General features: G+C 42.5%; 1 protein-coding gene across 3 annotated transcripts; it reads right to left on the bottom strand.

Moving 5' to 3' along the window:
- Positions 1-948: 948 nt before the first annotated feature.
- On the bottom strand, positions 949-26,589 carry PIWIL3 (piwi like RNA-mediated gene silencing 3). 3 transcript variants are annotated; one of them, XM_044930026.2, is made up of 21 exons: positions 26,310-26,589; positions 25,491-25,687; positions 23,116-23,224; positions 22,570-22,695; positions 21,708-21,922; positions 20,807-20,925; positions 20,004-20,084; positions 18,967-19,164; positions 16,883-16,994; positions 12,776-12,902; positions 12,438-12,555; positions 11,838-11,952; positions 10,581-10,762; positions 10,092-10,164; positions 5,635-5,835; positions 5,400-5,503; positions 4,392-4,462; positions 3,805-3,958; positions 2,877-3,005; positions 1,867-2,020; positions 949-1,192 (listed from the first exon to the last, which is right to left on the bottom strand). In XM_044930026.2, exons 2-21 carry the CDS (start codon positions 25,647-25,649, stop codon positions 1,076-1,078), a joined length of 2,664 nt encoding a protein of 887 aa, XP_044785961.2. In that variant the 5' UTR covers positions 25,650-25,687; positions 26,310-26,589; the 3' UTR covers positions 949-1,075. The 3 variants fall into 3 exon arrangements, with proteins under 3 accessions (XP_044785961.2, XP_044785960.2, XP_006055649.3); XM_044930025.2 differs by having other exon boundaries at positions 966-1,192; positions 22,570-22,698; positions 25,491-25,671; positions 26,310-26,588; XM_006055587.4 differs by having other exon boundaries at positions 973-1,192; positions 22,570-22,698; positions 26,310-26,587.
- Positions 26,590-27,746: the final 1,157 nt, after the last annotated feature.

Below are 27,746 nucleotides of genomic sequence, written 5' to 3'. Positions count from 1 at the left end.
ATGGAAACCATATCCTATATTTATCATTATTGGCAATATAGCTAGGTAGGACATTACCTGGACTGCAGTATATTTAAATAACTTGTTTTCATTTTCTTATAAGACAGTTTCATACCTAAACGAATAACCTATAATCAAAGCAATTATATTATTTTTAAGCATATCCTTTTGGATATATTCAAAGCCAGTGTATTCTCCCTAACCACCCCACCTCAAAAAAAAAAAAAATATATACCACTCCATTTAGGAGTATAGGAAAATAAAAGTTTCACATACTGTCTCTTAAGTATATTTAAAGGTAGGTTTGAGTGGAGAGAGAAAAAAATGTCTGCTTTCAGGAAAAACATGACAACTTTAAACAGCTTATCTTCTGATGATGGTACAGCTACCACAATAATGTCATATTTAGAACATGCAGAAGAGAATGAATTAAACAAATGCTAACAAAGCCCTTAATTTACCTTCTTTGTGGGAAAATGACAAAATGTTATGTTCCTGAGCTTCCAACTTTTAAATCCATATTACAGCTCCACCAGAAAAAAAAAAATTTGATTCTTACATGGGTACAAAGAATAAACTGTTTCACATATAGGTTACTTCTTCCTTACAAAATATGAAACACAAATTCCCATTTAATTTTGCCACTGTTAAATCTTTGCTGTCCTTAAGGAAAAGGTTGTTTCAAAAATAGGTATGATTTTTCCAAGTAGAATTTACTTGTTCATAGACTTATTCTTCATGTGACTAATTCCCAACCTTTACAATTATAGCAGCTTTACTCGGAGTAGAGGTTTCAGGCACATTGAATCATAAAGTGTTTGTAGCAGATTTGAGAGGTAAATTGTGAGTCAAAACCTTCATTGTCAGTTCTCCCACCTGGAGAAGAGAAGCCTCATGTTTAAGTTAGTGATCCTGTTGAAAATAGCTTAACATCTCTGAAGCTCGTCCATGTCAAGAATGGTTTTAAATTCTGATCATACATCTGGAAAAAATATTTCAGATGTACAGATGCAAAATGAGAAGATAAATGTATAAATTATGTTTTTCAGCATCCCATTGTGCTTTCTTCTGTAGGTTAAAGGTAAAAGAGAGATTTTGACAGGGATTCGTGTGGTTGTTGATGAAGACTCTGGCCCACCAAGTAAGCCAGTTTATGGGCATAATGGCAAGGAGCAGGAACTCGGATGATACCCTTTAGGAGAAAGAAAAAAACCATTTTTTTTAACCTTTATGTTTACTTCCCCTAAGTTTCCATTTATTATAGATAGCCAAGTTTCAAAAAGTAGATTCAATTTTGTACAGTTTCACAGATGTGAAGGAAAATCAGTATCCAAAAATACCACAGCCACTGTGGAAAACAGTATGGAGGTTCCTTAAAACCAAAAATGGAGTTAGCATATGATGCAGCAATCCCACCCCTGGGTGCGTATCCAGGAAAGAAGAAAGCTTTAACTCAGAAACATGTGCACCCCAGCAGCACTACGTATAAGAGCCAAGACACAGAAGCAACCTAAGTGTGTGTCAAGAGATGAATGGACAAAGTCGTGGTATGTTTCTCCGATAGAATACTTACTCAGCCGTAAAGAACGAAATGATGCCATTTGTGGCAACGTGGATGAACCTAGAGATTATCATGCTACCTGAAGTAAGTCAGAAACAAGTATTATACTGCATCACTTATATGTAAAATCTAAAAAAGCAGGGTACAAATTAACTTATTTACCTAGCAGAAATGGACTCGCAGACACAGAAAACAAATCCATGGTGACCAAAGGAGAAAGGGCAGGGAAGAGGGATAAATTAGGAGTCTGAGATTAACAGATACACACTACCAAACTGAAGAAGAAAAAAAAAAAAAAAACTTACCGAAAAATTGTAGTACATGTGGCAGAGTCTGTAAGTGAGACCCTGGACCGCATCCGGGCTCAAGTAAAGCGTGTCGTGGATGACGTTATAATGAGTGGGAGTGACAGTACCAGTACCTTCCCGCACAGACTGACTCACAATGAAAAAATCATACCTAGAATTATAGAACGTGTCGGTCTCATGCTTATTTTAGGAGAAAAATGATGTAGCAAACCTGGTCTCTGAAGTAACATTAATTTATAGAAGTCCATTCTACCAAGCTTCCTTTATATTTAGAAGCCTAACTGTTGAGTGATGACTTGCTAAAAAGCACATCTACAAAAGACAGGCAAATCATTGACGTGATTAATAACACTCATGGGATTTAAACTCAAAGCATATGTGCTGATGCCTAGAGGCAGCACACTTCAAAACAGCACATTAGACATGGTCATAGGTAATGTGATTCAGGGAAAAATAGAAGTATCTGTCTTTCAAGTCACCAGAATAGATTCAAACGCCCTAAATTATGTAAGTGGTAAGGTTAACCAGTTTACTGTCAGTGTTGAATGTTTATATCACCTTATGTTATGCTTCACGTTTATCTTATTCTCCACTGGCTTTGTTTTCTTCAGTTCTTTCCTGCCTTCTACTAGAAGAATCAGTGTTTCTGCCTTTCTTCAAATTGGTTTCGTTTCTCCCTCTCTATTGGTATGAATGTCCTGTTTATTTCTCGCTGTGTGTTTTGCATAACTTTCTTATTTGCATAATTTCTTGAGAAGTTCAAAGTGAACCAGAAGTTCTAGCATTTCTACCTAACACCTGAGTCATCTTAGAATGATCGGTATATTTGTTTGGTTTTTAAATTCTGAGAAACAAAATGAAGACAAAAAAAGTTACCATCTAACACGCAAATCATTTTTAACCCTCTTTAGGCCAATTCTTCCTTTCTCATCCAAATCATTCAAACCTTGAAAAATTCTTACTATTTAAATAAAAGGGAACCTTTAAAATAAAGAAAGGTGGCTTACCATTCTGTCCTAGTCACCTTTAGGTCAATAACTGTTCCTGGAGATGGATTGTTAAGTCTCCCTCCATCCTTTTCAATAAAAAATCTAGTATTTATTCGTTTCTTCACCACGATAAAAGTTAGTCTGACCCTTAAAAGATTATGATCACTTGTCACTACTTGCTGTGTGTTATCTCAGAAGCATTCAGAATGTCAAAAACAGCCCAGACTTAGGAGCCATTAAGGGGAGCCTGCAGACGGGAAATGGCAACCCACTCCAGTATTCTTGCCTGGAGAATCCCAGGGACAGAGAAGCCTAGTGGGCTGCTGTCTATGGGGTCACACAGAGTTGGACACGACTGAAGCGACTTAGCAGCAGCAGACGGCAGGCAGCTTTCTGCCCACCCGTTTTACTGTCTTAACTCCACTAGCCTGATTCAGGCAGTATAGGAGGAGGTCTCGACTCATAGCCACTCAGATCCTAGGGCAAGGGTCCTTTCCTCCTGAGGCCAGAATTATTTGTACTGTCTATGCTGGCCACCAGGCTTCATTGACAAGCAGATGAGGCCAGAGAAGAGAACTGTGAGAAAGCCCCAGCCCTGGGATGTACAGAACTCCAGGATCGAGAAGCTGGATAAGTACAAACTACTGACAGGCTGTATTCATGGATGCTAAAAATATCAGAGGTTAACAAACCCTCCTCCATCAAGGTTTGGCAGGAGATTAGATAAAGAGAAAGATTCATGGGTTCCCATGTGGGACAACCACCTGCTATTCAGGGCTTCCAGGAGAAAGGTATGTTCTCTCCCCAGCCACCCACTGAAGGCTGCTGTGTCCAGCTCTCCAATTCACAAACCACAATGGTTACAGATACTCCTCCCCACCCCCTGCCCCCCCCAAACTAAAATGCAAGACTTATAAAGTCTGCACTTCATGATGTATATACCTACTTTTGTCCTCTGTAAGCCTTCTCTAAGTAGGACTCCATCTGTTTTACTTCTTGATCTATGAGCGCTTGAAGCTGTCCGTCTCCCACTCCATCTCGATACACAATGATAGAACGTGGCAGAGATGAATTTTGTTCATACCAGAGCTTCAGGGCAGCTGAAAGGAAGTCAGAAACACATATAAATGAACCATGACTTTTAGAACAAAGTGGCCACTATTTCTGACAACTTCTGGATTCTTCTGTCAATATGGTGGTGGCTTTCAGGACACTGCTCAAGTCCTCCATCTAGTCCAGACTCAACAAGAGTATGGACATTTTGAGCCAGACAGTTCTTTGTGAAGGTCAGAGGCAGAAAGTGTTGCTGTCTCATGCATGGTGAGACATTTGACAGCCTCCCCAAACCTCTATCCACTAGACTAGATGCCAATAGCACCTGTGTCCCCCTGTGAAAACCAAAAGCGTCTTCACTCATTGCCAGGTGTCCCTGGGCTGGGAGCCGGGGGAGGGCGGGGATGCGGGGGGAGGGGCTGGGCACAAAATCTCCACCCAGTACAGACTCAGGCCCTCCAACCTCCACCAGACACTGACTATACAAGCAGGTTGTCAGCCCCTTGACAAGCTCCTGCCCCGACTGCTGGATGATACACTGAGAGAACCACCTGTTTGGAGAAAAATAAACCATTAGCTTGGCAAACAAGATTAATTCAGAATCAAAATAATGAAGTTAATCTATGCATGCACCCCCTCCCCCTGCAAATTCACTGTCAGTAGCTGAGGATCCAACTAAAGATCCATATGTTCATGCCCCTGCAGTGATCAGGGTATTGGTCTCTTCCCATATCTTAGACATTTTGTAACATTTTGAATGCATACAAATAGTAAAATAGAATGGAAACAGCCATTAACATTAGCTACAAATTATACATGCTTTGAATACATATGGCTCCTACTGTTGAATTCCACTAGGTACAAACCCTGGGTTTTTCTGCAGACTCCTCCTCATATTTCATAGGTCAGGAGTCATCCTTATGAATCGATTAAACAGCAGCTCATCCATATGAATCTGCTTGGAGGGAACAGTTTTCTTCAAAACAGCAATAGATACTGTGACCAGTGCTCAACGTATCAAGGACAATCACCGATTTGCCTCGCATGTCTATCCCTACTACACTTTTGTTCACTTCAGTCTTGGGATGGCCTGATAAACGGTCATGACGTATGTTTGCCTCGTCATCTGAACGTGCACTCGGTGGATGGGGTGAGGCATTCTGGCTCTACATTTTCACTGCCTTCTCAGGATTTACACGTAGCAAATGCTTGTAAGACCCCGAGAGCCCTGCCACCACCACCATCTGACCCACAGGACGGCCCGTGGTCACGTGGGCATTGTCTTAAGCGGCCACATTTGTCGCAGTATGCAGCAAAAGAGAACGGCCAGAAGCTTCCACACAGAATGTTTTGGGAGCCTAACTTTGCCAGAAGGTCAGGAAAGCTCATCGCTAAGAACAACCTGTCCATGGATCTTGCCGGCAATATGCATGAGGGCCGCCTCTGTCATCTGGTCTCCCCACTAGACACTCCCAGAGATTAACTCACCGTGTCAGGTCTGGATCGATGCTTGCCACAAATCCCGCGACTGACTTCCGTCGACGTTCAATATCGTGGAAACAATCGATACCGATGAACATTGCGTTCTGCAACTTAAGTTTTAAACAGGGTAGAATATTGAGTTAGAACAGAACACAAAGCAAATTTACAATTTAAATAGGACCTTCACAAATTCTGCCAAAGATGGATGAAAGCAAGAGAAGCCAACAGAATCCCCACGTACTCCTATGTCCACCTTCCAGAGGGCACCTCCCAGCTTGCAGTTCATCTGCAGAGCAATTTTTGTAGCGATGGTCACTGGCGTCTTAGGTCTGTCCAAGGTCCGTTTCAACACGCACTGGCTTGGAATTGGGTAATTGATGCACAGGTATCTTTTTATGCCATTGTAAATTTCCTTGTTGTCAGTGGGCAGCAGGCAAAGGACCTTGAAAGGAAGCAAACGTGAAACTCCCCAAGATGCGAGAACACGATGACGTGAGAAATGGACGCTGTGTCGAGGAATGTAGCATCGGATCACTGACAAAGTAGAGCCTGTTTAAACAGATACCTGAGTCCATGAGCACGAAGGGTCTAGAATCACACTTCATTCAACAATTGTTAGTGTGAACGTATGGAAGAGACAGGCTGTGAGGTATTTGGAAATAGGCATCAGTCCCTTAAACCTGCCAGACGCTTCTATGCTGGTCATTTGATTTCCAGGAGTTTATCATGAAGTCGACACAGTGGGTTAAGAACATGGACTGAACTATACCATCATCAGGACGGTCACCATCGATGGATGATCACTATGTGTGGGGCACTCACCAAGCATTTTACTTGATTTGGTTAATTATCTCAACAGTCTACTTAGAAATACTATTATCTCCATTTTACCCTCCCCCCAATACCAACAAACATATTCGGGGAGTTGTTATGGAAATTGCCTGATTTACAAGGTTCCAAACTCTCGCCAGGACCTCTAATAGGATACTAAGCAGTTAGGAAGAGAGGTTCCTGCTTGACTTGTTTCTGACTAATGGGAAAAAGTCATCAATATATTCTTTTCAACATAATGATACTTATAGAAGTTTTTGGCAGACATTATCAGATTAGGGCAATTCTTTTCTCATTGTAGATTTAGCAAGTTTTTCTTTTTACGTGAAAGGGTGAAGTAAAAGTGGCTCAGTCCACTTTTAAAAGTCTGACTCTTTGCAACCCATGGACTGTACAGTCCAGTTCTCCAGGCCAGAATGCTGGAGTGGGTAGCCTTTCCCTTTGCCAGGGGACCTTCCCAACCCAGGGACTGAACCCAGGTCTCCCACATTGCAGGCAGATTGTTTACCAGCTGAGCCACAGGGCCCATGAAAGGGTATGAGATTTTATTAAATGCATTACCTGCGTAATGCATTTAATCAAGAGAAATATTAACCATACTGTAATTCTCCACACTAACCAGTTCATCTTTAGGAAAGATATAAAATGTCAAGGTCGTAAAACCCAAAGACAGATTAAAGATACTTCGCAGATTAAAAGAAGACTAAAAAAGCCTGTCAGGTGCCTCAGGGGACCCTGGATGAACAAAAGAATTTATTTGGCCATAAAAGGGGATGAAGGTGGAATTTGAATTAGGTGTGTAGATCAGATAAATGGTTGAGGAAAAACACATATACACACAAACTGCCTGTGTGCTTATCCATTCAGTTGTGTCTGACTCTTGGCAACCCCATGGACTATAGCCCACCAGGCTCCTTTGTCCATGGGATTTCCCAGACAAGAATACTGGAGTGGGTTGCCATTTCCTCCTCCAGGGGATCTTCCCAACCCAGGGACTGAATCCATGTCTTCTTCATCTCCTGCGTTGGCAGGTAGATGAGCCACCTGGGAAACCCATGTACATACCTGTAGCTGCTGTGAATAGCGACACATAGGTATATATACACATGTATTACATACATAATGAAAAGGAAAGAATGGTTATATGTAGGTAGATACAGAGGGCTTCCCAGGTGGCACTACTGGTAAAGAGCCTGCCTGCCAATGCAGGAGACTTTAGAGATGCAGGTTGAATCCCCAGGTAGGGAAGATCCCCTGCAGGAAGGCACGGAAATCCACTCCTGTCTTCTTGCCAGGAGAATCCCCAGGGACAGAGGAGCCTGGTGGGCTACAGTCCATGGGGTCACAAAGAGTCGGACACAACTGAAGAGACTTAGCACAGCACAACACAGGTAGGTATAGAGAGGGAAAAAGAATGTTTATAGAAATGTGACAGAATTTACTGACTGGGAAACCTGAATGATGGTTGTAAAGAGAGTTGTACTTTCCTATAAGTCTGAAAATATGAAAAGCAAAAATGCTTTAAAATCTCACAGAAATAGTGGAGGTTTTACACTGGATTGATGTGTACTCATTTTTACACAGAAAAATTATAAAAGATCCTCTATTTAAAACAATGGGCACTGTGTTCACAGTTGGCATTTTTACTGCCAATATTGGATTTTGAGGAATAGGTAGTATTATGTATTAATATAAGCTGATTATTTTATTCTTTTTGCCTTAAATTATTAACTCAATAGATTTCTTTTCCTTCCTAATTTAAAAAAATCTATAGTTTAAATGTGCTTTTATTTCCTGTATATCTGTCTTACTCCTCCAACTCACATGTTTATAGGAATTAATTTATTATTCAAACACTTATGCTTCCTCATCATGACCTGTTTAAAATAGTGATCTATAATCTTTTGTCTGCACACGCCATAAGGAAAATATTCCCGAACTATGTGAGTACTTATGAACTCTTCTAGTATTACCACCAATTGACTTTAACATTTGGGAAGTTAACATTTAATTTTAGATATAAATATGTGGCTTGATGTCTTCCCATCACATTCAGTGGATTACTTTACACAGACTGGTTCTGGGCCCCCACCCACCCAATGCCACACAGACTTTGAAATCTGTGAGCCACGTGGCTTCACCCCTGCTTATACACATGAATTCCCCTTTGTTATGGGTCTAGGGAGACTTCTGCTGCTGCTACTGCTGCTAAGTTGCTTCAGTCGTGTCCGACTCTGCGACCCCATAGACAGCAGCCCATTAGGCTCCTCTGTCCCTGGGATTCTCCAGGCAAGAACACTGGAGTGGGTTGCCATTTCCCTGTCCAATGCATGAAAGTGAAAAGTGAAAGTGAAGTCGCTCAGTCGTGTCCGACTCTTAGCGACCCCATGGACTGGAGCCTACCAGGCTCCTCCGTCCATGGGATTTTCCAGGCAAGAGTACTGGAGTGGGGTGCCATTATGCCTAAAGATATTTTGCACATAATTTCCAGTTGCTGTTTCATCAATCATTCCAGTTGTTTGGAGTGTATATGATTATAGGCATGTCCCCACCATCTGAAACAAAAAATACCTTAAAATATTTAAGGGGCACCTTGAATAAGAGATATTGTTCCAAAAAGCAAAGCCAGGATAAATGGGTAAAAGTGGGACACGTTCCCATTGAAGATACAGATACACTTTCTTAAAAGACGTCCCCACAGTTAGAAAAGCAGTCTTTCACTTTCCAGGCAGATGCTCAGTGGACAAAGTCATGTCATGAGTTGGGATGCAGACCCACCACCATGGCCTCTTCAATGCCATTCTAACATGTGAGTCTTTGCTGAGTCCCACCAGAGGCTTCCCTGCCCTAGCTAAGCATTTAAGGTTTAAGGCTACAACACCGGAGAAGATTTAAGCATGGTGTTCAATCACAGTGACAGGAAGCAAGCACACAAGACTTAAGGACGGGATTTCAAAAGTAAGACATGTCATCTGCGTATGATAATGGCTCAGAGAAGTAGCCATCATGCCTGTGTGCTAAGTCGCTTCAGCTGTGTCCGACTCTGTGACCCTACGGAATGTAGCTCTGTCCATGCGGTTCTCCAGCAAGAATATAGTAGGTTGCTATTTCCTACTCAAGGGGATCTTCCCGCTCCAGGGATCGAGCCCGAGCCTCTTACATCTCCTGCATTAGCAGGCACGTTCTTTACCGCTAGCATGGTGACTCACAGAAGGTAGCATTCAGTGTAGCCTAAAAGGTTCCCTGGTAGAAGCTGAAAGGAGAGAGAAGGCTGGGCTCTGTGAATAAGCCAATAAGAGGAATATGCTGGTTTTGTGATCAAGAAACAAAAGATCCCTTTTAGGAGCATTTTGGATGATGAAGGAAGAATGTGAGATGAGTTTGAACAAGGCACCCAAAGAAGGAAGGAAAAAGAAGTAACTTTAGTAATTTAGGTACAATACTTGTTGACAGCTTGGTCTAAGACATCAGATGAGGAAAAGGAAAAATCCCAAGAGAAATACCAGATGAAAGAAAGGACACTTACTGGAAAGAGATTGGATCACAGACTTTGCAGGTTACAGCTGGAGAGAGAAATAGTACACACGTGACTACCATAATCCATATTACCTAATATTTTTATGGTGTTTTTCAGTTTGAGACTTAAAAATTCTAAGTCCTCAAGCCTGAAAGAATGAGCATAACACAGTGAGTGATATTAGGTAGTAGCTAAAACCCCAAAGTCTGTATTGAGCTACATTACAGGGGTAAATTTCTATTTTGGGGCTGATTTGGGAAACCAATGGCAACATCTCAATTCAAAGATATTAATACATTCAAATGCAGCTCACTCACTAAGGAGGGGGCACACATCACATAGACACTTACCATCTGTGTTTTTTGGGAAGCATGTTTTTCTAAGGTTCTTATGTAAGATTGGACTGTATCAGCTGCTTCAAGCCTAGAAAATAAGTATTTCATATTTCAAAAATAATGAATAGTGAAACACGTAACAAGATTTTATACAGCAATGAAACATGATACAAAACAAGATAAGCATTTCAGTTGAAAGTTTTTAAGACAAAACCAAGTTCCGTTTTTGGAAATAAGACTGGAAACTAGTTTTTACCATCTCCCCTCCTCCACCCCATCCACTTGCTAATTCTCATGTCTTCAAGATGAAGCCCAATAGCCAGAAATCTACAGATCCCAAGAGTCTGATTTAATACATGCAGGCTGGAGCAGACTTTACTTTTTTGTTCACATACATTTTAGAGTTTGGATAACCAGTCAGAGTCCTACAGTTTCAGAAGTCTTTCCACTTTCAGATTGCCAGCAACCAGTTTTGAAATCATAAATAATTTCTGCTCTACTTACAGTTTTGCATTTCTAACAGTTATGCCCATTTTGGGTGTCACTTTCTGTAGATTCTGCTGCAAGGTCAGGGCTGTTCCATAATTTCCCTTAGTATAGACTATTAGCCAATGATCCAGTGACATTGCTCTAAGTAATGGTGCCTCCCTTGTGTTTTTTGACCAGTCTGATTTATGGTTGTCAAACTGGAAGAGAATTCCAAGCCATGGTATAAAATTCATTAAAAAAGAAAAACTGACATCATCTAAGATCCTTTCCATTGTAAATGCTGTGATATTTCCTATGAAACATTATCATTTTAAACTTCAGTCATGATAAGTTTATTATAACTAATATAAAATCTGACATGCTTTCAAACATGTTTGCTAAAAACGTAATTGCCCCCCGCCCTGCTTCCCGCATCCCCACAAGACAGAGTTATAAGAACTTGGACAGAGTTCAAGTTTTAAACGCGAAATTCTCATTCATTAGTTGATCCTTGAAAGCTCCAAAACCTTATATTCTAAAAAACGTCCATTAAAATCAAGAAATCAACAAGCCACTTGCTTTCTGCTGCCATTATGATGTTTATTCAAAATGCTGAAGGATAAGAACAGGTAACACCAGACTGCATGAGAAAATATTCAAACTGCATGGATTGTGACTTCCCTGGTGGTCCAATGGTTAAGACTCTCTGCTCCCAATGCCAGGGGCTCAGGTTCGATTCCAGGTCAGGGAACTAGATTTTTCATGCTGCAGCTAAGATCCAGTACAGCCAAATAAAAATTTTTTAAGTGTATGGATCTATGAAATCACAAACAACTGAGATGAGAATACTGGGAGTATTAAACATTGACTTAAAAAAGCAATCTCAAGGAAATCTTTGTCCATTGTAGACTTCAGCAGCTGATCTAATGTATTAGCTATTTTTCAAGATATAGGTTAGTAACACTGGAGTTTTACCATGAGCAATTCTGGGTTATTTTGATTTTAGATATTTGACTTTTAAGGATATTGTGACTCTCTAAGGATACATTTGGTAGATTATTTTGCCATGAGAGAATGTACACAATACTATTAATAACAAAGATATAATATATAACACATATGAGTTTACTATATGCCAAGCATGTTACATGCATTTTTATTGAATGCTGACTTGTCCTCTCATAGAGAAAGGACAGGTAGTCTGGAAAGAGTTATTGACACGACCAAGTTAGTCCCTCTTTGGGTTGTTAGTAATTTGACCCAACTCTGACATGACAATTATGAAGCTCTTACCATCCTTCTTCCTTGGTGAATTCTTACATCTTGCAGAGTTCTTCCAGAAAAGGACAAAAACCCCTCCTCGAGTTCCAAATTCCAATCTCGAAGCTCCTTCTGCACAGTATTATTTCTGAAAGAAAAGACATTGCCATATGACCAAACCCAAGAAAATAAGCAAAGACAATTATCCATTTGCAAAACACAAGTCAGTATTGCTCTCATCTAAAGATCCTCATTGCTTGTCTTTTGTGTCAAGATGCTACCAATAAACTCCCTAAACTCTGCAACAGTCTTGTCTTTGTTCTCACATTTGTGCGGGCACTTAGAATCTATTTCAGTCTTACCCTCGCAATGACAGAAAAAAATAGTTGCCCTTCCCTCCCCCGTCTCCTCCCAAATATAATTTTCTTCCCAATCATCACTGTTTAATTGAAGAAATCTGAGATGCCAAGTGATCCACACAGGTCTTTACTTCATACTCCCACACAGAAAAGTAGCGCTTACTCCACACGGCTTGTGGGATCTTAGTTCTCCAACCAGGGGTTGAACCTGTGTCCTCAGCAGTGAAAGCAGAGTCCTAACCACTGGATCACCACGGAATTCCCAAGCACTTACTTTCTTAAAGCATCCATAAATGTGAGCAGTTTATGCTGCCTTCTATCAGGATCCATCCTCGTGTGGGTGGACAAATCTCTCATCATTCTGTAGTCTTTACGCATGTCATCCGTTAAGCCTTTTTTAAAAAAAAAAAAAAAAATCTGAATGATAACATGCTGAACAAGCAAGAATAGATTTGTATTAGAGGAGACTTAACTATTGTGTCCGGAAGGAGGAGGAAATCAGAGAGAACACAGGTCTGGGTCATGTGGAATCTTATGAAAAAGGCTGTAAAGTAATATTGGTGACTTTAAAGAAAGGGTGTCTTTTATGAAGATGGGATAAATCCGCAGTACCTGTCAGGTGGCACAGCTCAGGAACCAGCATGATAGGCTGATGAGGTGTGTCCTGTCGGCTCTTTTTCCATTTGCCTTTGGTGATCAAAAGTGGTTGATTTAAGGTAGTGACCACTGTACCATATCGCTGTTGAAGAGAAGAACGAACACTGGCATGACCGTTAGCAGAACCTCAGTAATGTCACGTAAATAGGTGCAAAGGTATATTTTCAGGTCACAATTGGAGGTCCAGAGGTGTAGTGATACAGTTTCCCCAAGTTCAAGAAAGCACCAAAAATATTCTAACTGTTCTTTTGATTTGATGTCCCAGGGATCACTGATGGCCAAGGAGAGCAGGACACCCACCAAACAATGGAATCATCGTGCTACCCTTTTTGGTGAGAGGCTCTCGGAGTATGTATTTCTCACCACAGTCATGCCTTGAAACTTTCTAAAACACACTGAGAACTTTCAAGAGGATCCCTGTTACTAACAGGGAACAAAAAAGCCCTGGCCACTTTTTAGAGTGGCAGTTATACATCTATTCCCAGCATTCCTCTTTGTTTATTTGCCCTAAATCCTTAGCCCTGCTTCCAGTAAGGAAGTTCAGTTCAGTTCAGTAGCTCAGTTGTGCCCGACTCTTTGCGACCCCATGAATCGCAACACGCCAGGCCTCCTTGTCCATCACCAGCTCCCGGAGTTCACTCAAACTCAAGTCCATCGAGTCAGAGATGCCATCCAGCCATCTCATCCTCTGTCATCCCCTTCTCCTCCTGCCCCCAATCCCTCCCAGCATCAGAGTCTTTTCCAATGAGTCAACTCTTCGCATGAGGTGGCCAAAATACTGGAGTTTCAGCTTCAGCATCAGTCCTTCCAATGAACACCCAGGGCTGATCTTCTTTAGAATGGACTGGTTGGATCTCCTTGCAGTCCAAGGGACTCTCAAGAGTCTTCTCCAACACCACAGTTCAAAAGCATCAATTCTTCAGCACTCAGCTTTCTTCACAGTCCAACTCTCACATCCATACGTGACCACTGGAAAAATCATACCCTTGACTAGACAGACCTTTGTTGGCAAAGTAATGTCTCTGCTTTTGAATATGCTATCTAGGTAGGTCATAACTTTCCTTCCAAGGAGTAAGCATCTTTTAATTTCATGGCCAGTAAGGAAAGGCGTCTTCTAAGACATCACATACAGAAGTTCCTATCCTGAAGGCAGAAAATTCTTGTACAACAGGGTGCCTGTACTCCCAACCCAAAGTGGAGGTTCTTCATAGATTTTGTTCTTAAGCTGCTTGTTAGCAAGGTCCTCATCAGTAATAAGTTAGCCACATGAATTGTGGTATCATCTGGCATTTAAAGGCTTCCTTGGTAGCTCAGTTGGTAAAGCATCTGCCTGCAATGCAGGAGACCCCAGTTCGATTCCTGGGTCGGGAAGATCCGCTGGAGAAGGCATAGGCTACCCACTCCAGTGTTCTTGGGCTTCCCTTGTGGCTCAGCTGGTACAGAATCGGCCTGCAGTGCAGGAGACCTGGGTTTGATCCCTGCATTGGGAAGATCCCCTGGAGAAGGGAAAGGCTACCCACTCCAGTATTCTGGCCTGGAGAATTCCATAGACTGTATAGTCCATGGGGTTGCAAAGAGTCGGACACAACCGAGCGACTTTCACTTTCACTCACTGGCATTTAAGCTTCTGGGAACTTCAAAAGGAGCTTGTTTCCAAAATGAAAACTCCAGGCTGTACACCCTGTGACTCCAGACTCGACAGGCCCAGAGAGCATGCTTTAACTTGCCCACTTTGACAGAGAAATGATATTGAGCTCACCACATCTGTGCATGGAAGAGAACTGTTCACTGAGTTAGGTTCAGGCTATAGGACTGAATTTTCACAAGTATGACTGGAAGTAGCGCGTCAGCCTACAACTTTCAGCCTAAGGGACCTAAGAGCCAGTAAGCTGCTTCTAGCTCTCTTCTAACATCCAAACCTTGGAGTCCACTTGTTAAGATGGTAGAGCCACAAAGTGGTAACAGATGGGATCTCCAAGCCTTTAAGAGCCAGAAGTATTCAAGCCAGAAGCAAACCTTTTAAAATGAACTCACTGATATTTCAGTTTGCAACTCCATCAGTGCCTGTCTTATCCCAGAACAGTCCCCAAACCAGCTCCTCCCACAGAGTCCCCCATTTCAGTCAATAATGCCACCCTCCACTCACTTCCTCAGATAAAGCCCAAAGGGTTACGTTTTGGTCATCCCTTTCCACCGCTTATCACATCCAAGCCTTCACTATGTCCTCTCCATACTTCTCCCACCATACTCCAGACCAAGCACCATTTTAAGTTAACTGACTTAATAACCTTCTCACGGGCTTCCCTTCCTCCATTTTTACCCCCATGTAGCCCATTCTCTTGGAGAAGGCAATGGCACCCCACTCCAGTACTCCTGCCTGGAAAATCCCATGGACAGAGGAGCCTGGTAGGCTGCAGTCCATGGGGTCGCGAAGAGTTGGACACGACTGAGCGACTTCACTTTCACTGTTCACTTTCATGCATTGGAGAAGGAAATGGCAACCCACTCCAGTGTTCTTGCCTTGAGAATCCCAGGGACGGGGGAGCCTAGTGGGCTGCCATCTATGGGGTCACACAGAGTCGGACACGACTGAAGCGACTTAGCAGCAGCAGCAGCAGCCCATTCTCTGTACATTAGACAAGACATCTTACAAATATCTGCATAAGTTGACTGGACGATAACATCCAGTTTCTCTCGAGAACACTCCACCCTTGTTTGGGCTCTGGATACACCATGCCCATCCTGAAAATAGTGTCTTTATACCATCTCTTTTCCTTCATCCACACCCAGCTTGCTCCTTGCTGACATTAGGTATCAGCTTCTCCGAGGAGCTTTTGAAGAATATGCAAACCAAGTAGCCACCAGACACTCTCCACAATACCACCCAATTTTAATTGTCTCCATATCCCTTGTAACTATTAGAATAGTTTTCTTCTTTCATCACCTCTCTGTCTACCATGAGAATGCAAGTCCTTTGAGAGCTGAGAACTCAATTGTCTTACTAATGTATACTCAAGATATATAATAGGCATTCACTAAATGCTTTAGGGATCGAAATGAACAAGCAATAAGTGTGAAACACAAATGAAGATGTCATAATAACCACCCCTTGAAGGGATGTCAGAGGGCTATGTACTTACAAATTCCAAGTAGCTTTGGGTCCCAGTATAATACAGGCTCTTTAAGTGTCAATTTATAACTTTTAAAAAATCATCCATTTATAAATTCTTTCCATTGGTCACATATATCTACCATGCCTTTAATTATCTTTCTTTTACGAGCCAAAACTAGAAAACCAACCTCACCAACTGGCCTCAGTTTATGTCTTTGTGAGCACTTAAATTAAAAATAGAGGAATCCATGAATTAAGAGATTTAACACATAACAGGCAGATAATCGTTTCAGATTGCAGTTGGTCATTCTTTTTGAACCAAGTTGTGTAGGGCTGAAGCTCCTCCATAATGTTCTCATTTCTGAAGTTCTACCATATTTTATTTTCTACCTAACAGCTCATCTACGTATTTAAAACCACCACAGCCACATCTAAAACTGACCGGGAGGGCCATCTTGGAGCCATTCTAATTATGTGACTTTACCCTATAGACAAGGCACTGGAATACATGGATAATTGCTATAAGCCAAGCTACAAAGACCCAAAGGGAGCATATACACAAATATATACATATGTACATCTAAATTGGAGAAGGCAATGGCACCCCACTCCAGTACTCCTGCCTGGAAAATCCCATGGACGGAGGAGCCTGGAAGGCTGCAGTCCATGGGGTCACTGAGGGTCGGACACAACTGAGCGACTTCACTTTCACTTTTCACTTTCATGCACTGGAGAAGGAAATGGCAACCCACTCCAGTGTTCTTGCCTGGAGAATCCCAGGGTCGGGGGAGCCTGGTGGGCTGCCGTCTATGGGGTCACACAGAGTCGGACACGACTGAAGTGACTTAGCAGCAGCAGTAGCAGTACATCTAAATAAGACTTGAGACTTATACTTAACTATGTAACAGGAAAATTTTTTAAGATGAATGTGTTTAAAGAAAATTTCATACCTCCTTGTAGTAGTCCACAAAGGAGATTTCACTGCCATCTGATTTGGTAAATGTAGAGCTGGGAGACATCTCCCAAATAATATCATCCACTCTGTAGGTTCTGTTGTTATACCTGCAGAATAATCATGGAATATATGGTATTATTCCTGACTTTAGTGCATGGAGCCATATAAAAAGGAAGTGGTTTAAAATCCTACTCTAATTGTAGGATATATCAGCTTTGTTAAGATTAATTCATATAACATGCAATTCACCCATGTAAGTGTGAAATCTAGTGGTGTTTAGTATATTCACAGAGTCATGCATCCATTTTAGATACATTTAGAATATTTTCATCAACCAAAGAAGGAACACCTTAACTATGAGCTTAACTATACTTTACTATAAGTTATACTTAACTCTAAGTCACCCCCTTTTTCCACCCAGACCTTAAACCACTATGAGTTTACCTCCTGCCCCTACGTGTTGGCCTACTCATCGCATTTCATATAAATTGAATTATATGAGAAACCCTGACTGGGTTTCTTCAGGGTTCAGTCACACTGCAGCATGTATTGCTACTTCCTTCCTTTTTACTGACAAATAATATACCTTTGTATAGACATACCACACTTGTGTTTATCCATTTACCAGGTGATGAACATTTGTGTTGTTTCCACTCAATCTGTTGTGGATAGTGGTGTTGTAGATATTCATATACCAATTTTGGTGGACATGGTTTTATTTCTACTCTAGGAGTAGAATTGCTGGGTCATATGGTAATGCTATATTTAACACACTGAGGAAATGACGGGCTCTTCAGCAAGTGTATGATGGTTGGTTCCAATTCTTCCACATCCTTGCCAACACTTTTTTAACATTTTCCTTTTTCAATTTTAGCTAACCCAGTTAGATAGGAAGTAGCATTTCATTGTGGTTTGAATTTGCATTTCCCTGATAGCTAATGATCCATATAATATATGGATATGATATATATGATATAATATATTCTAGGTGGAGAAATGTCTATTCAGACTCTTTGCTCATTTTAAAGTCAAGTTTCTTTCAATATTGAGTTGTAAATATTCTTTATGCTTCTAGACACGGATTGTTTACTACATGAGATATGCAGATATTTCCCCCATTCTGCCAGCTGTTTGTTCACCTTTATGACAGTGTTCTTTAAGAACATTTTGTATGTGGTTAAGTCCAATTTGTTTTTTGTTTTTTTCTGGCATCACTTGTGCTTTTGGTGACTTTTCTAATAAGGTTTTTGCATAACTCAAAGTCAAATAATTTACTCATGTTTTCTTTTAAAATTTTTATTTAGGTCCATTTTGAGTTAATTTTTTAGTAAATTTGAATTAATTTTGTATATCCTATGATGAAGAGGCAGGTAAATATACAGCTACCCCAGCAACAGCTGTTGAAAAGAAGACTTCTTTCCTTGACTGAATTGTCCCCATACCCTTGTCAAAAAGTCAACTGACTTTAATAGTGAGGGTTAAACGCATGGATTCCTTATTCTGTTTCACTGACTTTTATGTCTATCCTTACACCAGCATCACACTGTCTTGATTACTGTAGCTTCATAATAAGGTTTGAAATTAGGAAGTGCGAGTCTTCCAGCTCTGGTCTTCTTCAGATTGGTTTTAAACTTACTTAGTCAAAATGTCCTCTTATCAACTTAAGATTTCTGGTGTAGAGGGAGATTAAAAACAAAAACTTCCTTCAAATGGAAATTTGCTAGATTATAATTGAGCACAAATTTTTAAAAATAGCTATAGACAAAGAGAAAGGAAAATAAATCTGGAAGAAGCATACATACCCTCATGTGCAATAAGGATTCAGAGCCAACGACCGAATTAACAGGAGGACATACAGGGACGGCACATACAAGGACTGCAGAGTTTACAATTGACTTCTTACATTCTTACATACTTCTATGCTGTATAACTCGGTGAGAAAAAGTATCTAATGATTCTTACCATTATCATGCTATTTCTGCTTCTGAATGTCAACATTTAATCATTTTAAAATCCTAGGAACATCTCTAATGAAAAAAAGTATAAGTGATTGCATAGGTTTTCAAAAAGCAGACTTACTTTGTAAGAACAGATGACCCAACTAATTTTCTAAGAATTTTCTCTTTGGCATCTTCTCCTCTGGCTTTTTCACGAGTGTGTGATATTAAGTCATAAGCAGTTTCCATTCGGAGCAGTTTATGGCTCACATCAGCACAGAGAGTAAGACCAATCTCATATGGAAGAATAGAAGTAACGTACCCAGGCCATATTTCCAACCTGCAAACAAGTTAGGTGTGGGTGTCAAGATCCCAGCTCTGGACATAAAGCCAAGTGGTAGGGGACCTAAACTCACCGTCTAACATGCACACTGGTGCTGTCAGTTTTAGTCTCTTCTTTTTAATAATCACTGATCTTTTGAAGGACTTTCAAATACAGACTTTTACCTGATGTGCTAGTTAGAAGTAATACATCTTTGTTAAATCATTTTTATTACAACTTGCAGCCTTAAACTATTATATATAGGTCCATGGGGTCGCGAAGAGTTGGACACGGCTGAGCAACTTCACTTTCACTTTTCACTTTCATGCATTGGAGAAGGAAATGGCAACCCACTCCAGTGTTCTTGCCTGGAGAATCCCAGGGACGGCAGAGCCTGGTGAGCTGCCGTCTATGGGGTCGCACAGAGTCGGACACGACTGAAGCGACTTGGCAGCAGCAGCAGCAGCATACTCATGTGAGAATATATACGATATATAATATGTAAATTATATACACATATACCAATAAGTAATAGATGCACATAGAGGCAAGTGTTGGATTGACTATAATTTCAGAGAAATTATCCAAGTTTCAGATGATTGATTTCCTAAAGTTTATACAATAACTGACCATCTTAAAAGTTTATGCTTATTATGCTAGGAATTTTTAGGGTAAATAAATTTTTAAGTTTAAATGATAAATTCAGTTGTAACTTAGTTGTTCACAGTCATTGGATAGTATTTAAAAGATCACTTGGAAATCATACACCAGTTCAGATGGGCAACTTTCTCAAAAGTTTCTATGATTAGGTCTACAGAATGTGAAACTTTGCACTTCATAGACCACTTCATACATACCTATACTCGTTGAACTCAGTCTTCTTATTTTTATTGTAATAGTTGCGACCAATTTGGTTCAAATCCATTTTCTCCAACATTCTAGAAATGGAAGAATAGGTTTTGTTGAAAGTGCAGTGAATATTAGTAAGAATTTGTTAACACACATAAGAATTGGAAGCATAGCCTTTGTTGAAAGTGAAGTATCAGTAAGCCTTTGTTAACACACATAAGGATGCATTAGAGAGGGAAACGACCTGTCCGTGGTTTTCTTTATACTAACATAAAATGCCTGATAGTGACTATTAATAACAAGTAAATTATTAATACATTACTGAGGTGAATCCTGAAGTTAATTTAACCTCAAATTTTCTCTTTCGTAATATAAAAGAATATAACATGGAAAGGCCATCAGCATGTCCTTCATTCCTAGAAATGAAATATCTTTTGCAGTCTACGTGTTCCAAGTTTTAATTTAATTTTTACTATTTGTTCATTATAGTGAGTCTAGAACAGAAAACAAGTATATTTTCTCCAGAAAGAAATAAGCAGGGATATGCATAGTTGATGTCTATTACTTCTTTTAGATAGGTCCCCAACAGGGAAAGTAGAGGTGGGCAGGTAGTGGAATATTGAAGAAACCCATGGCATTTGCACATGCCTCGTTAAAGCTGCAGTGTCATTTCATCTCAGAAGATCCTTCACCCTCTCAGAAGGTGGGACTTGTCAAGAACTCAAAATGCTAGAAGCAACTGGCTGGGTGCAGCACCGCTGACACAGAGTAGTGTGCGTCAACTGAATCCGAAGGAAACACTCGTACATACTTTCTAAAGAGAATGTTGTAATAGCGGAGGCAGTCCGGAGACGTAGTCTGGAGTTTTCTGGAGAGCTCGAAGGTTATCTTCACAGGTTCATTTTTCAACTTGCTGACCACTTCCTTTTTCTGAGAGGAAGAAAAAAAAAAATTCCTTTAGTTCTTCCAAGGAAACTAAGCTCCACCGTGTGACAGATCAAATTGTCACTTGGCTGCCCAGCACAGCACAAGTGCAAGGATCAGTCTCTCCCACAGACAGGCAGACACAGGCAAAACGTGGGATGGGCAAGACCAAAGAGAAGAGTCAGAATTAAATGTTCAAGTCAAAACTTTCATTTAGGCAAGTTCCTATGAATTAGTTGACCCTTTACCAGAGAAGTTTATAGGATAAAACAGTAAATTCTTCTCCTAATGGTTTTTTTTTCTTGCTTAAAAAAAAAAAGAGGGAACAGGGAATTTTAAAAACTGTTGTTGCTGTTCAGTTGCTCAGTTTTATCTGACTCTTTTGCGACCCCATGGACTCTAAACCCTAACCCTCGAGGGCTCCTCTGCCGATGGGGTTTCCCAGGAAAGAATACTGGAGTGGGTTCCCATTATTTAGCTTCATTATCAGCATTTGAAACATACTGTGCCATCAAAAAATGTAAATGTTTTATTTTACCTTTATGTCAAATAAATTCAGTTTAGGCAGTGAGATGAGACACTAGAGAGTGTCAGTGAAAATTAAACGTGGTACGTGGGTTTGTTACAAGTCCTGTGGGCAAGGAGTGTTTAGGATTTCTCCACAAACTGCTGTGCAGGAATGGTGCGAGTTTGGCTACTCTAGAGTGAAAAATGGGAAAGAAGAACAATGTAGAATACTAATACAGACGTAGTAGAAGAATGTAGGAAGACATAGAATACTACTTAACCGTTTCCCCTAGCGAGTGAGGTAACAGCAAGGAGTTTCCATCGTATATACAACGGTTTCCCAGTAACTTTTCATGTTCAGAGAGTAGAGCTTCCCGTTTGCTTCCATCCTCTATGTCTGGCGTGTAGATGACGTTGTACTTGTATAAATGCCTCTGAGAGCAAGACTTGAGCCGGACATGATTCGAAAATAGCATTACCGGGCTACCTTGCATGCCTGGGAAAATGGAATCACGTGGCAGTCATGAGATAGTCTGGCTGATCAGACCCCAGACAGACGATCTGGACACCACGATACTGAGAGCCAGAGTTAGATCCAACAAGGGAGGTGGTCAGCAATAGACATAAGCAGTTATATAATACACCTGGCATCCAGAATCCCTCACATGAGTTTAGGTAAGTCCATATGCAAGCCCACACTTAGGAAGTTCAAGGACAGAGGTATTTAACAGAGGTATTTAAATACAGGTATTTAACAGATTTATTTCTATATTTAACAGGTATATTTCTATATTTCTTTTGAAATATCAAAAGAAAACCTCTGCAGCACAAATGTCCCAAAAGCTGCGGATTGGGGGAGGGGAGCCACTGTATGTAATAATGTTTATTTTTGGGGGGGGGTGCAGTTTATTAATCAGTATGTCTCAGCACAACCAAAGAACTGGGTCATTCTATCTTAGTGTCTATAAAAGGAAGAGAGGAAAATGAGTACCTCCAGGACTCTAAGTCTTAATTTCTGCAAAAGTGAATGTTATTATAAAAATGTAAGAAGGTGAGAGGGTACCTCCACTTAAAATGATGGTATAAAAGCATCATAGACACTTAAACAACTCCATAAAATTGTATTGTTAATGGCCAGCATACCCTTTGTCGACTCTCTAACGTGGACCAAATTCTGCCGAGTATTTACCACAAAGTCTCGATAATCTCTACCAACATCCCTCTTCTTCCTCAGCAAGGATCCCTGTGATTCAGATGCCGGTTGAAGTTCTTCTATGTACAAACAAGCATAACAGTTGTTAATTTACTCAAAAAGGGAAATGGAACTAGAAAGGACAATATTATACCCCAGCTATTAAGATTTTTTTGAGGTAGAAAAGATAGCAAAGGAACCAAACATTACTTAGCAATGGGTCACCAGAAAAGAGGGCTTCCCTGGTGGCGCAGTGGTAAAGAATCCACCTGCCAATGCAGGAGACCCAGGTTTGATCCCTGGGTCAGGAAGATTCCCTGGAGAAGGAAATGGCAACCTGGTCTAATATTCTTGCCTGGAGAATCCCATGGAGAGAGGAGCCTGGTGGGTTATAGTCCATGGGATCACCAAGAGTCGGACACGACTGAGCGACTAACCCTGTCATGTACTAAACATTCTCTGCCCTTCACTGAATCTTTCTTCCTCCCTCTTTTTACCTGAAGGCTGAGACATCGCTTCTGCTCCTGCTGGTGGTCCAGCCTCAGCCACGTGTCTAACACCTGTCAATGACTGGAGTCTAGGCTGGATTTGACGAGGTTGCTGAGCCTGCATGTTTTGGGGAGATAGTTGAACATATGGATAACATTACTCTATCATCCAAAAGTTGTCATATGCCTGCCATGTGCCATAATGCATGTATCAGGGCATAAAGCAAAGGAACTTCCTTGAAAAGCTCATATTCCAGTGACAGAAAATAAATCAACAACTAACTTACAAAGCATGACTATGATAATTGCTGGGGAAATGAAAAAAAGTAGGAGGAAGCCAAGTATGAAAAATCCTGGAAAGGTGGGGTGTGAAGGAGGCTGGCTGCCTTGACTCATGGGGGACAGAGCCTCAGCGAGAAGTTGACCCTGCAACAAAGACTCGGAGGCTGCGAGCTAACAAACTACACAAACCTCAGGTGGAAGAAAGAGCAAAGCTCCTAAGGAAGAAAAGCTCAGGGAAGAGCGAGACGAACTGGGAAAGGAGAAGCAGGAGGACTCAGAGGGGCAGCAGAAGGGTGGCCAACTAAAGGGATTTGCCTCCGACTCTGAGGAGACAGGAGCCTTTACAGGGTGTGGGCTGAACGTGAACCCAAGATATCTGGTTCGATGCTGGGAACAGACTGAGGGTGAGACCAGGGCAAAAGCCAGATGAGTTAGGAGGCCGTTCGTGGGGTCCAGCCAGGGACGCTGGTGGGGTAGTAATAGAGAGAGGGTGAGAAATGATCAAAGACTGGATTTTTTTTTTTTTTCGCAAGTCCAGGGGGGACGGCAGTACTTCCTGGTGGTTTCTGCGAAGGGTTTGAGGTCAAGAGAGGATACATCCAAAGGTTTCAGCCTCAACAACTGGAAGAAGGGGATTTCACCAAGTGAAGTAGTTAGGAATTGTCTGGGAGGTCAAATCAAGAATGTGAGACATCCCCGGGGATGTTCCTTTGTGCAGGAGAAGGGTCTGGCTGGAGATATAAACATGGGAACCTGTCCACTTACCAGATCACACCTACAGCCATGATACGGATAGGATGACCAAGGGTGTGAGCGCACGGATCACAGAGAAGAGGCCCAAGGATTAGGTCCTGGGCATTTCAACTGCACAGGAGGAGGACCCAGCCAAGGGAAGCTTATAGCAGTAGCTAGTGAAGTCAGCAGAAAGCCAAGGGTGTGCAGTGACGGGCCCACCACACAGGAAGGAGATGACCAAGGAGAGAAGAGGGCTCGACGGTTCCAAGCATAAGCCATAGGCAAGACTGCGGAGGACTGACCCGGAGAAGTGACAAAGCAGAGGATACTAGGAAAGCCTGACCAGAGCCTTCTCAGCAGAGGGATGGGGGAGACCCCTGACTGGAGCAGAGAGACAAGACGGAAATAAGGGCTGGTGTTCGGAGTAGACACCAGACTTCTTTGATGAGAAGAGAAAGAAAGTTAACTATGGGGAAAGCGGAACCCAGGACAGGATAGTTGTTGGTGGGAGTCAGCTCAGCCGGCTGTAGGCAGATGGGAATGACCTAGGACTCAGGAGATGAGAGAGAGAGATTTAGGGGATGGAGAGTTGGCTAAGGGACCTCAGGCAGGAGCAGAGCCAGTGCCCTGGGGTCTCGGTGAGGGGCCAAGGCCAGGATGCGGACATTCAGTGGAGACAGCACTGAAGTTCTGCTTGGGTGCTGTATTTGTCTTAGTGACAGAGAAGCTGATGTTGGAGGCTGAAAATGAAGACGGAGGAGGAGCCAGAGGAGGGACAGAGCAGGCAGCAGGGGGAGAGGACAGGGGATCAACAGCCCTGGAGGAGAAAGAATGGGACCGCTGGGGTCATGGGACTGCTGGGCCAGCACCAGGATCAATCAGAGGTTGTAAAAGCCAGACCCACCCCGCCTCTCCTCAGCACACAAAGAGGACAGGGGATAAGAGAAGACCAAAATGCCTCGGAACAGCAGGGATACCAAGTTTTAAACAAAATGGGAAATTCTGTCCAACTCAGTCTGTTCACACGCTTGAATAAAATTGCCTGCGTTGAGGTCACTCCCCAAAGAGGAGTCACTGGCTGAGGCCAAGGGATCTGGGTGCCTTTCCATCCACTCAGGGTTGGAAGAAAGCCTGTGTGCACCTGTGAAGATACACATGAGAAAGGGAAGCAAGCAGTGGAGACAAAGCCTACCTACACGGGCAGCCCAGCCATAGAGTCCGACTTTTCTCATGAGTTTCTGTCTGCTCTCTCTCAGCAGGAGCGAACTCCATAGCAGGAGAGGAGCTGTACGGCTGAGCCACCAATCTCCCTCTTTTCTGGAAAGGCAGCATCTTTTGCATAAAGGGAACAATGTGAGGGAGCTCACCACTGTGCCGCGTCTCACTAAGTCAGCGAAGCTCAGCGGTGGGTCTGTCCTGGGCACTGGAGGCATTGGGTGTCCCCTCGCCGCCTCGGGCTGAGCAGGCTCTGAGGGTGGTGTATCCCGCCTTCTGCCTCGGGCGTGAACTCTGGCCCTGCCGGTCATTGCTGTCCTGAAGCCGATGGCCCTGAAGGGGAGAGGCCCTTAAAGAACACAGTCATGTTAGACATCTCTGCACTGTTGCCTGGGAATTTTTTTTTTTTTTTAACTGTAAGCATCAGGTTACTAACTACACATGATTGCCAACCACACCAACAAAAGGGACTGCTGCTAAATTAGTCAGAGGAGTGTCCCGTAATAAAAGACAGGGGACCTGGGAAGATAACTCATTGGAGTTTAAGAAGATTGTTGATTGTGATTTTTTCCCTCACATGGATTCACAAGACACTATGGTCAAAGTGCTTGCTGGGATTACTCAGGTGTGTCCTGAGATCTTACCTATGAGGCATCCCCACAGCACACTGAGGAGCCCAATGTCCCCTAGACTTTAACACACTCACAAACACACACGTACCCTTAAACTACTGCCACACATACACACACACACACCCACCCACACACACCCTTAAACTGCCACACATACACACACACACCCTTAAACTGCTACCACACACACACACACCCTTAAACTGCTACAACATACACATACACAAACTGCTACCACACACACACACACACACACACACACACCCACCCACACACCCTTAAACTGCGACTCCACCCGTCTCCAGTCTTGGTCCTCTGGACTCGGCCCACACAGCTCACCTTCTGTCTTTCCTCCTCTGGGATTAGGAAGATCTGTGTGTGATGCGCCCACAGTTCTGTGCCCTCGGGTCCCTCTCCTCTAGCCCCACGGTGTGTGAACACCAATTTCTGCGGGGTTAGAGGTGCAGACCTCCTTTCCAAAAGAGTTATCCCTCCTCAGGACACAGTCCTGCGCCCCCAAAGCAGTCACCAAGCAGAGGTGGGACTGGAGAGAGGACAAGCCCGGCTGCCTTGAGGGATGTACCTCACCGCCCCCGCCAGCAGGGCCCACCCCAATTTCAATTTCAACCCTGCTGCCCCGCCTCTTCCGGCGCCGCCTCCATCCGGGCCCAAGTGCAGCCGACTCTGAGTCGCACCTGGCGAAGTTGAGCAATGCTCTGAGTGTCGGTGGGAGGGGTTGAGGGGCTGCTCTGCCTGCCCTGGGGCCCACCTGATCCTGCCTCTCAGCCATTCACCGATTAACCCGCCAGGTTACTTTACCAAATGAGGTGCACTTGAAACTCCAGAAACTTACGTCTTTGGCACTTAATTGTTGTTAAGCTGCTAAGTCATGTCTGACTCTTCTGTGCCAACCCCATGGACTGCCCATTACAGCCCAATCCTCTGTCCATGGGATTCCCAAGCAAGAATACTGGAGTGGGTTGCCCTTTCCTTCTTAAGGGAATATCCCCAATCCAGGGACTGAACCCACATCTCCTCCTTGGCAGGTGGATTCTTTACCACTGAGCCACCTGGGAAGCCCTTAGCACTTAATACTTGAACTAAATCCCTGCTGTTGCCAATGTTGCTAAGTTGTAGCTGCTGTGACCGTCTTTGGACTCTTAACGTTGGCTCCTCCCTAATCATCTCCTGGCACACACATCCCTACAAGAGGATTTGCAGTGATTTGTAAGCCAAGTATTGGAGGTCATTTTTGCAGATGATATTTGTCATATTCTGCCTGCAACGCAGGAGACGCAGGTTCTGTCCCTGGGTTGGGAAGATCCCCCAGAGGAGGAAGCAGCAACCCACTCCTATTCTTGCCTAGGAAATCCAATAGACTGAGGAGCCTGGCGGGCTACAGTCAATGGGGTCCCATAGAGTCAGATACGACTGAGCATATGTGTTCATTGTTTCCAGGTTTTGTCATTCTCTGGCTTTGCCACTTAAAGTAAAAAAGTAAACTGAAAGTCGCTCAGTCGTGTCCGATTCTTTGCGACCCCATGGACTATACAGTTCATGGAATTCTCCAGGCCACAATACTGGAGTGGGTAGCCTTTCCTTCTCCAGGGGATCTTCCCAACCCAGGGATCGAACCCAGGTGTCCTGCATTGCAGGCAGATTCTTTACCAGCTGAGCCACAAGGGAACAATTTTTTTTAAATCATGAATTCTTTCTTTTAATATTTTCATAGTTGCATTGTTCTGTGTTTAATTCCTTGATGTACACACTGAACAC

Source organism: Bubalus bubalis, chromosome 17, assembly GCF_019923935.1.
Source record: "Bubalus bubalis isolate 160015118507 breed Murrah chromosome 17, NDDB_SH_1, whole genome shotgun sequence".
Taxonomy (NCBI): Eukaryota; Metazoa; Chordata; class Mammalia; order Artiodactyla; family Bovidae; genus Bubalus; species Bubalus bubalis.
The sequence above is the reverse complement of the archived record's forward strand: the minus strand, read 5'-3'. Positions and strand labels throughout refer to the sequence as shown.